Source organism: Alligator sinensis, unplaced genomic scaffold (assembly GCF_000455745.1).
Source record: "Alligator sinensis unplaced genomic scaffold, ASM45574v1 scaffold602_1, whole genome shotgun sequence".
Taxonomy (NCBI): Eukaryota; Metazoa; Chordata; order Crocodylia; family Alligatoridae; genus Alligator; species Alligator sinensis.
In genome coordinates, this window is record NW_005841976.1 from 2,854,581 (window position 1) to 2,865,756 (window position 11,176).

Here is an 11,176-nt window from a genome sequence, read left to right on the forward strand (position 1 = left end):
GTGGGTGGGTGGATGGGGCAGAGGGAGGGAGGGAGGGAGGAAGGCGGGCAGGCAGGCAGGCAGGTGCCTTTTTATAGAGGTTTTAAAATATTTTATATTGTAAAGGTGCTGGGGAGGAAAATCCCCACTTCTGTTATACTACTTTTTGTTATCATAATTTATTTAAAATCTTCCTTCCTTCTGCAAGTCAGAGAAGCAACTCAAGGAGACAGAAGCCTCATGGAGACAGAGTGGTGGGTGGGTAGAAGTCAGAAGACATGTACCCCAGTAGAGTCAGAAGACATGTACCCTAGTCCGAATTTGCTGAGACATGGCCAGTAACCAGGAGAAGGGTGAGAAGACTATGACATGGGCCTGCAGAACTTGTTTTCTGTATTTATCCCAGTCAGAAGACAACTCTTACTATACTCAAACTGATGCTTGAGTCAAAGAAAGTGAAGAAATCAGGAGGACTTGGCCAACAACCAAGAAGAAAGCCTCCGAAATTCAGAAAAGAAACTCAAACCTTAGCTTCCTTTGTGGCCAGTAACAATTCAAAAGTTACAAGGTGCAACGGAGAGGTGTAAGGCAGAGGTGCACGAGTGGGGCAAAGAGCCCACAGGCATGGGCCTACTACCCTGGACCCCAGGAGGGAACTTGCCAGAGAGCTTGACCAGCACCCAAGAAGAAAACCTCTGCAATTCAGAAAAGAAACTCAAGCCTCAGCTTCCTTTGTGGCCAGCAACAAAACACGTTTCTCAGATAAGCCTATGAACTTCACTTCACAAACCTCCTGGATACAGAAACTCATGGACTCAATATAGACATTGGAATTATAACATGCTACAACCTGCCAGACATCTGACTCCCCAGATACCGCTCCACTTTTACCTGCTACATTCCCCTCTCCTCCCCACCCACCCCAGTCTGTCCCTCACCCCCTGATGCCTCCATTTTCACTGACTAGCTTTCTTGCCTGCATTGCATGCCAGCCTCTGGCTTCTTTACTATTACTTCCATCCAGGAAAAGCACCCACACCACCTGCAGGTGCTTCCTCAGCCTGACAAAGGGTTTTTCAACCCGAAAGCTTGCTAAGATTTATTTCTCCAACTATTCAGTTGGTCTACTAAAACATATCTGATTGACCCAATGAACCTTGTCCGTGTGTGTGATTCCACAGCTCTGTACCTCCCCTACACTGCAGCCCATGCCTCACAGATGGCATCCCAGGCAGCTAAGCTGAGGTCACCTGGAGCCTCATAACTCCACTGCAACCAGCAAACCTCAGGCCTCTCAAAGATCTTAGGAGTCTGGGCTTTCTATAGCCAGGACTGTGTGTACATGTGGTAGCTGGAGGTTAAAAGGTGCCTCCTAACCACCTTTCACCAGGGAGGTCCTCGGTCCTGGCATTTCCTGGGGACTGCCGCACCACCGGCAGTCCCACCAGACCTCCCTACCCTGGCAGGGTGCAGTTTTAGGTCATGCCCAGGACTTGGGGCCTCCTCCTTCCCCGTAGCCCCATCTCATAGATCCAAGTTCGTCCTGGCACAGGAGCTCAGCAGGTACATGTTCTTCCCCTGCTGGCTGGTAATGCAGTGAGTGTCGCCTCCAGCTCTGAGAGTGGAACATTAAATGGTTTGGAAACCAGAAACTAAAAGGAAATAGGTGCAGATGGAGTGAGGAGGGTGGCACTCAGTCTGTCTGCACGTGGAGCTTGGAGAACCCCAGCAGTGGGAGGTTCACCTTCAGGAACACCAGCTGCTCCACCAAACCAGGATCCAAAGAGGTGTGGTAGGGTGTCACTATACCACCAGCAATGCTGAACACCCTCTCGCTTAGAACGCTGGTCGGTGGACAGGACAGGTGTTCCTGGGCAACCAGGGCCAGATCCTGCCACATCTGGCTACAGCTTGCACAGCACGCCAAGGGGTCACACAGCAGCAGTTCCACATCCCTGGCGAGATAGGCAGCCACCAAGGCCTGAGCACTACCCGCCTGATGGTGGGATCTGGTGCCTCTGGATCCCACCATGCAAGCCATGCCCCTGGTCCACTTTGGAACCACCGGTGGTGGAGGAGGAGACTGGTTAGTGAATGGCATGCTAGAATGGGACAGTGGATCCCCCTCTTCCATGTCCCCCTGCTCCTGCCCTTCTGCCTCCCTGACTCTCTTCACCAACACCCTCATTCCAATCCTAGAAGTACTAAAAATTCTAAGGCTTTAAAGCCTCTTGGAAGATGTTACATTTATTGTGCAGTTGACATGTTCATCACACAATAAACTCTAATATTCACACATTCAGCCAATTTATCAAACCATATAATAGATTCATAGATGTTAGGGTCGGAAGGGACCTTAATAGATCATCGAGTCCAACCCCCTGCATAGGCAGAAAAGAATGCTGGGTCTAGATGACCCCAGCTAGATGCTTATCTAACCTCCTCTTGAAGACCCCCAGGGTAGGGGAGAGCACCACCTCCCTTGGGAGCCCGTTCCAGACCCTGGCCACTCTAACTGTGAAGAAGTTCTTCCTAATGTCCAATCTAAATCTGCTCTCTGCTAGCTTGTGGCCATTATTTCTTGTAACCCCCGGGGGCGCCTTGGTGAATAAATACTCACCAGTTCCCTTCTGTGCCCCCGTGATGAACTTATAGGCAGCCACACGGTCGCCTCTCAACCTTCTCTTGCGGAGGCTGAAGAGGTCCAGTTTCTCTAGTCTCTCCTCGTAAGGCTTGGTCTGTAGGCCCTTAACCATACGAGTGGCCCTTCTCTGGACCCTCTCCAGGTTATCCGCATCGCTCTTGAATTGCGGCGCCCAGAATTGCACGCAGTACTCCAACTGCGGTCTGACCAGCGCCCAGTAGAGGGGAAGTATCACCTCCTTGGACCTATTCGTCATGCATCTGCTGATGCACGATAAAGTGCCATTGGCTTTTCTGATGGCTTCGTCACACTGCCAACTCATGTTCATCTTGGAGTCCACTAGGACTCCAAGATCCCTTTCTGCTTCCGTGCCACCCAGCAAGTCATTCCCTAGGCTGTAGGTGTGCTGGACATTTTTCCTCCCTAGGTGCAGCACTTTGCATTTCTCCTTGTTGAATTGCATTCTGTTGTTTTCTGCCCACTTGTCCAACCTGTCCAGGTCTGCTTGCAGCTGTTCCCTGCCCTCCGGCGTGTCCACTTCTCCCCATAGCTTTGTGTCATCTGCAAACTTGGACAGAGTACATTTCACTCCCTCGTCCAAGTCACTGATGAAGACATTAAAGAGTATCGGTCCAAGGACCGAGGCCTGAGGGACCCCACTGCCCACACCCTTCCAGGTCGAAACCGACCCATCCACCACGACTCTCTGGGTGCGACCCTCCAGCCAATTCGCCACCCACCAGACTGTGTAGTCATCCAAGTCACAGCCTCTTAACTTGTTCACCAGTATGGGGTGGGATACCGTATCGAAGGCCTTCCTGAAGTCTAAGTATATGACATCCACCCCTCCTCCTGTGTCCAGGCGTTTCGTAACCTGGTCATAAAAAGAGACTAGATTGGTCAGGCACGATCTGCCTGCCACGAACCCGTGCTGGTTTCCCCTCAGCCTAATTTGTCCTGCCGGGCTCTCACAAATGTGAGCCTTGATAATTTTTTCAAAGACTTTGCCAAGGATGGAGGTTGGCAGACACTAGCCAGGTACAGATGTCAGTCTGTTCCCCCTCTCTCCCCACTCCCTCTCCTTACTTTCTCTTTCCCCACAAGCCCAGCTTCAAAACACCGAAACACCATTGAAACATTTTGACTTGCTTGATTTTGTTTTGAACATTTCGACATGTCTCCCGTTTTGTTTCAGATTCGAAGTTTTGAGCATCAAAACACTCGAAACACCTCCAAAAGGAATCGGCGGTCAAAATTTTGCACAGCCCTAATAGGCAGCCTAATTGCACCCTTGCATGCCAATGGATGGTTCTTAAATGCACCCGTGGAAAACATGCACATACTATAAGAGACAGAATCTGGCCCAGAATGACTGAAACAAATATAAAGAACTGTTATAAGTGAGTTAAAGGTAAACCTGAGGCTGACAGCTTCATGCAAACAGTCTAGAAGTGTTGTAACATTTCTATTTCTGTAGCACTTCAGAGTTACACAGGCTTTGTAAAACCAAACCAAATAGGAGGTGTCTGTCTTGCCTTATTCACAGGTAGGAAATGTATTATGAGTTACTGTGCGGAAAGAATCTATTCCACCAGGTGAAGAAAAGATTAAGGCCCAGTAGCTGAACAATGAATGAAAGACAAATGATAAAGGAGTGGGCTTTGCAAAGGCATAAGTGACTTAAGAGATGAGGTCCTACTGAGAGCCAATGTGATTTAGCTTCCTAGGCCATTTTGCCCTATTGAATTTTTTTGCTCAAAGTGAGCAAATTAACAAGAAGTTACATTGTGGATTCTTAAAAAAAAAATTTTTGCTTTTTAAAAATGCCCTCTCATTGTTTTATTATAGTTTGTGTACAGAAGACTTACAATTGAGTGTGGGCGACAGTGAGTTCAAAATTTTATAACACCCCCAGGGCTCCAAGATTTTCATGTGAGCATTGCCAGTAATGACACTCATGGTCTAATTTTTCAAATACCCCTGCCAAGATATTTGTGAGTACGATTGTTAAGCTTTTTGTTCTCAGCCCTGAATGCTGGCTTTTTTCTGGCTCAAATCAAGATTCCTGCAAGGCAGAGAGAGAGAGACAGAGAGAGCAAAAGCACTGCTGTAGAGCAGAGACCGAGAAGAAAGAATAGGCTGAAGAATATGTACCAGCACACAGTGTCCCCTTTACTGCTGCTCCCTAAACCTCTGACGCACAACCACATTAATTGCTATTGCTTAAAGATTACTGAGTTTTAGTTTGCATAGGACTTATAAAAATTAACTTGTAACATGAAAGTATATATAAATGATGGTTATACATATACATAAACTACTGTAAATTATTTGGAGCAAAGAAAGCATCTGCCTCCATCGTGGATATTTGCATATATGAGTAATGTTATATATGAGCTTTGTTTTTTTGAGTTTAATAGAATTATACATTACTTGCATCTGGGTTTGAAAAATGAAGAGCCATCTCAGTGATGCTCTGAGAGCCTCTGAGCACTACTATAACATAAATCTCAAATCTTAAGAAAGGCAAGGTTATTTGAATAATATCTTTTATTGGACCAACTGAGTATCTGGAAAAAAAATTAGGCAAGCTTTTGGGCACAGTCACCCTTCTTCAGGCATAGGGACTGGGAGTCTCTGCTGGTCTGAGACTTCAAGGAATGAGAGAAGCTAAAAGTGTAACAGGAGGTCAGTGAAGATGTAAATAGGTAGAAATCAGAAAGACAAAATGCAAAACAGGTAAGGGAGGGAGAAGCAGGCAGAGGAAAAAAAGGCCAAAGGGAGACAGTGGTGATAGAATACAAGGTAGAAAGAAGTTGGCAGTGAAAAAGGAATTAGTAGGAGATCAGGAAAACAGGAATGAGGGATGCAGAAAGTGTGACAGGATTTACATTTTCACTGACCTACTGTTACACTTTTAGCTTCTCTCATTCCTTGGAGTCTCAGACCAGCAGAGATTCCCTATGCCTGAAGAAGGGTGACTGCACCTGAAAGCTTGCCTAAAACATTTTCTCCAGCCACTCAGTTGGTCTACTAAAAGATATCACTCAAAGAACCTTGCCTGTCCATGTCCTTAAACCAACACAGCTACAACCAAAAACCCAGAAATCATAAGAATAATACTTCATACTAAACCAAAAGGCAAAACCTGATTGTTACATCCATCCCAACACCAGACTTCTGGATGACTAACTGAATATATAGGTGAATTGTTTGACCAATACAAACCATTAAGCAGGGGAATAGTCAGTAACTCTGACTGCATAATTGCACATGCTATTATTACACTGATTGGTCTAGGCTAGAAACTACAAGCAGATTAGTTTTACCCTACATGAAGGTGAGAATTTTACAGAATCAATTTAATACTGGGTCCCAGCACTGGCCTGCATCATTGCACATTCATCCTGGCTGGGGAGTACCTTCCATCTAGTGGTAGTGGATGGAGCATTTTCTTCTAAATAGGGTGCTATAAATAGCATTAATGGATGGCTTAGTTGAGTGTGCATGATCAGGTAGTCCCGGTAATTATTACACTTACCATATTCAAACTAAGGTACATCTTATAACTTCAGTGAACTGCTTATTGTATTTATTATGATTGATTACAAATGTTCATGTCCAGATCTCTGAGTACGAACCCAATATAATGGTAATAAATATCTAATAACTGTCTTCCTTATTTTTTTCTCCTGGAGGATGTCATCATATAAAGCAGGGCTATTCAGCTGGTGGCATACACACCCCATGCGGCCTATGAGGGGTCAGAGGCCCTGTGCTTCTCTTAGCTGACATCCCTCTCATCGCTCTGCCTGCTGCTGCAGCTGGGGTCTACAGGCTCCCTGTCCCGGCTCTGGTTTCACTTCCAGCCCCCAAACCCAGGACAGAGCAGCACAGCCTGGAGTGCAGGGGAACCTTGTGGCATGGTGCAAAGGGTGAGCCGACAGCCAAGGCAGTGCATGTGGAGGGAGAGCTGCCTGCCAATGCAGTGCCAGGGGAATTTGCAGCCAGGGAGGTAAGGGGGGCCTGTGGTCCTGCTGGTGCAACTCCCACAGTGCGCAGCTCCCAGCCACTAAGAAGCTGGACAGCCTGGATGAAAAGCATGTGGTTTTAGTGAACATGCTCAAGGAATGATAGGAATTATTTTCTCTCCTTCCTTCCAAATACTTCAACACTTTGAAAAACAATCTAAGAAAGTTTCCCTTTGCCCTCCTTCCCTTCCCCTTGTACTTACCGTAGTAACTCATCAGCATCATGGTAACCAATGGGATGGACAGGAATTTTTGGAAGACCTACACCACTGGCTTCATCATACCGATAGGTGTACTCTGGAACCAGAGAGCCACTTTGTATGCAATGCAGAGGAGCGATTCATACGACTTCTAGCCTCGCTGTGCCAAGGATTTAGGGATAATTATCCTGCCACCCTAGAACTGAGCTTGGCATTTCTACAAAACACTGTATTTTCTACACTGTAGAAACACATTTTTCAGAAAGGCTTTTCCCAGATTCTCCTTTGGTGTCCACAATTCTGCATCTAAAACTGGCTTGGGATTGTATAATTTAAGTGTTTCTCTCTAGAAAGTTCCTTTTTGTGTTTGCTTTGTTTGGCATGCCACCAGTCAAGCTGGAAAAGAGTCATCCTGGTAGCCAGTCATTGGCTGCTGGGCAGGCAGGAATCTGGCCATGTCCCAAACAGCTTTGAAACCAAAAGGGCAGTGTGTGGCAAACTGTATAAGTTTCTGCATGACCTCATAGACTGTCCTGATGCCAACACCTTGTTTTAACTGTGGTGCCAGCTCTTGTTCCCTGATCTCTTAGTATCACTCTCTGGCTTTGGACCTATGTTGCCACAGGGTCAGTTCCTGACTGTGATGTAAGCTGTAGCTTCCTGATTCGGACTCCTTGACTGACTTGTTCATGGCCCTGTTCATGACCTCAGTATGCTCACCTTGTCTTTGACCCTACCTTGACTTTGGCTCTGGACTCAGACCACTGATCCTGAGCCTAACCACTAGGCAACTCTGCCCATGCTACAGTTGTGACACTTAAGTCCAGAATTTTTTGCCAAGAACCATAAAGAAAGGTGAACAACCAATATCATGTGGGTGAAAGGACTCAATTGGAACATGGAAGATTCTAGTTCAAGGCCTTTCTCTGCCTCATATTGAACCTGGGTCCCCAATGTCCTAGGTGAGTGCCTTAACTATTGTGCTCTTGTGGTCTCTTTCCGTTCTTCCATTAAACAATTAGAAAGTTGTCGTTCTTGTTTTGGTGTGGAACAAAAACAAATGTTGAAATTCCTCACAAAATTCTTATTTTCTGGCCAGGCACAATCTTTTGTGTAGGCAACATTCCCCAATTTGGAAGCCACTGCTGAACACAGTTCATTAATAGGTTGGGGGAAGATTGGGCTTTCCTTCATATGAGTGTGTCTCATGCAGAAATGAAACAAAAGATGGACGCTATTTCCTTTGTGCAATGGCAAGAGCTGATGGATTTATGTCCATCTGCTCCAAAGGACAAGAACTATCTCATAGTCTGCTCCCATCCACTCCTGAGATCCAGCCAGTCTGGACATATTGGGACCACTGGGATTTCATCAACAAGATTACCATGGCTCACAACATTACTTACCTTTTGCTGGGTAACCTGGTGTGAGGGGATCCCCTGCACCATTCAGGTTCAATACGTTCCCACGCTGGGCTCCAGCTCCTGGGAGGTTCCAGCCTTTTGGATAGGGATCTACCCCAGGGGCGCAATAGTCAGCAGGGTCTGAATACAGAATGACTCCCTTGGCACCAGCCAGTTCAGCATTTTTCACCTGAAAAAGCACATCCCCATTCCCCATTTAGTCCTCTACCAGGTCCTGAGCTCTCCAGACCCTAGTCCCAATGGGTGTAGAAAATGCTTAGCCCTTCCCAGAATAGACTCTGTTTCTTTGCATTGAAGGACCTGACTAAAACACGATCTCCTTTCAGATCCCACAAAAGACAGCAGAAATTGTGACAGGTCTTAGAATCAGATGCTTATTTACTCTGAGGCTCTTTAACACTTCTCTAACAATGGAAAGGGTTATAAATCACATTGACATCCACTGAAGTGCCCCTTGACACGATGTGAATATCACAAAGAGCTAAATTCTATTTCCCTTGGGCTGACATGGCACTTGCAGGTTCACAGGAAAGTAGGGCTAGAAGGGACCTCACAAAGTCATTTCATCCAGCCCCCTTCTCAAGGCAGCATCTTCCCTGACTAAATACCATCCCAGTCAAGTATTTTGAAAGTTTCCAAGGATTCACATATCTCTAGGTAGCCTGTACCAGTGCTTGACTACCTTATAGTCATAGAATCATAGAAACATTAGAAAATTAGTGAGAAACTTCCTCTAAATCTTCAACCTAAATTTTCCTGGCTGCAGCTTGAGGCTGTTGTTCTTAGTCCTGTCCCTTGTGGCCAATGAGAAAAGCTGATCTCTATCCTCTCTGGCTGCTTACAGAGGTTGAACCCCCCCACCCAACAAAATGGTGCTTTACTTTAAATTCAGTGCGCTCCCATGCCAAGCTCGGCACATGCCCAGAAGAGGCATCACATTAGTTGGACCCAGCTCACCCAATGTCTTTATAGATTGGCTGCTTTAGTGGGGCTTTTTGGGCACTTTTATCTAATAGCTGAATGCATCAGCTTTACATAAATGTGCCTAAAAGCCCTGCTGAAGCTCCTAATCTATATAGATGCTGCAGAGCTGGGTCGAACTAATGTGCTGCTTCTTCCGGTAAAGCGCATTGTTTTTTCTTTTCTTTTAATGTCTGTAAGCAGCCCCTGTAACTGCCTTGCAGGTATTTGAGCAGAAGAATCACTCCCTTAATTTGCAAGTGACACTCCTATAAATACAACCTGGCCTTTTTTTTCCACAACAAGAGTGCACTGTTGGTTCATACTCAGCTTATGAGCAGGTCCTCCTTCTCCATGCTATTTCCAGGCGGCATGCATGCAAGACAATTCTACTTCACAGAGAAAAATAAAATCCCAAATTGTGTGTAAGCATCAAAAACTGCATTTATGTGGCTGAGTATGTACCATTTACATGCATGAAGTGAAACAGAATTTAGCCTCAAAAGCCTTTAGGCCAAACAGAACAGGGCCCATAATTTTCTTACATCGTGCAACTCCCTTTCGAGTTTGGTACCCTGCTGAAAAGCTGATACAACACAGATATTAGGGACTTTTTGCTACTTTGAATCCTAGCCAAGAGATAAGTGGACCAACATAGACCAACCTTCCCCAGAGCATGACTGCACCAAACATAAATCTAGTTAGTATCTTGCCACCCAGACAAAAGCAACCACCTGACTAATGAAATGTTGAGTGAACAATAAAAAATGTTTAAGCAGTATGGAAACAAGCTGAATTTTTAGCTGGTAAGAAATGTATTTACTCTGAGGATCTCCTGAGAGGTCTCTAGATCATAAATCATACTAGAAAGAAAAAATAGATGATTTTAAGGCAGGGGCAGGCAATTATTTCGGGTGGAGGGCCGCTTACTGAATTTTGGCAAGCCATTGAGGGCCACATAACAGGCAGCCAGGGGCAGATAAATATTAACTTCCTAAATTTTTTAGGGGCCCCACAGGCCAGATAGAATGGCCTGGTGGGCTGCATCTGGCCCGCAGGCCGCATTTTGCCCACCCCGGTTTTAAGGGCTCAAATCTGCTGCTCAGTGTAACTGAAGAGTAATGGTGTACTTTCATCTTATAAAGGCAAAAAAGCCTATTCTGTGTATTGTTTCATACAGGGAAGTGTTTTCATATTCATTATTTTGGTAAACAGCATCACTGCTTAACTCTGCCAGCTGATTTGGTTTTGAGATGCCATCTATCTCATCCTAGCTTTCTAAATAATTTTGCTGCCTGATAACACATACCAGAATAGTATATGAGTGGCAAATAATCCGCAACTCAGTTTCAAGGTCCAGGTATTTTAATCAAAAGCTACCATAGGTGACCAGGAAATGCACTGTTTGCCTTTATCCCCTACCCTATTCTTAATCAATTTAAATATAATCTGACAGTGCAGTCACTCCACCAGATATGCATGAACTAATTTTTCACTAGAAGACACAGCATTTCCCACATGTGTTGACACAGGAATTAGTTTATTTGCTGTTCCTTTTAGTGACAATTAAGCCATGTAATTTCCAAGCTTTAGAACTGCTGCACATTACAGACCGTGTGAGATTACTTTAATTTAATTTTAATTAATGCTATAAAAACAATGCCCTCTCTTATTTTATAAGCCTTTTCTATCCAACGGGTTTCTGTATATCCTAGGACCAAAAAAGCATTATTAAATGCAGAATAATTTCTGAATATTATATTACATTAGTTGTATATTTTATATATGAGACTGATAACTATATAAACACGTGTTGAATACTTGTTTATATAGTTGGGCACAAATACTCCTGAAGGGAATATCACAAATTTGGTGTCCTCATTTAAAGTCAGCATTCGAGTCTCTGAGTAAACATGTAAATTACCTATGAAGTGTAAT

At 45.0% G+C, this 11,176-nt stretch overlaps 1 protein-coding gene across 5 annotated transcripts in view; it reads right to left on the reverse strand.

Annotated features, from left to right (window-relative positions):
• The window catches only part of LOC102387587 (putative N-acetylated-alpha-linked acidic dipeptidase), a 49,452-nt gene that overhangs the window by 21,807 nt on the left and 16,469 nt on the right, over window positions 1-11,176 (reverse strand). For 3 of the 5 annotated variants that reach the window (XM_025200833.1, XM_025200834.1, XM_014518711.2), the window contains 2 exons: window positions 8,261-8,447; window positions 6,858-6,951 (listed from right to left, as the gene is read on the reverse strand). The exons of the other annotated variants lie outside the window; for them this stretch is intronic. In XM_025200833.1, coding sequence (XP_025056618.1) covers window positions 6,858-6,951; window positions 8,261-8,447 — 281 coding nt within the window. The remainder of the gene's footprint in view (window positions 1-6,857; window positions 6,952-8,260; window positions 8,448-11,176) is intronic. 5 annotated transcript variants of the gene reach the window in all.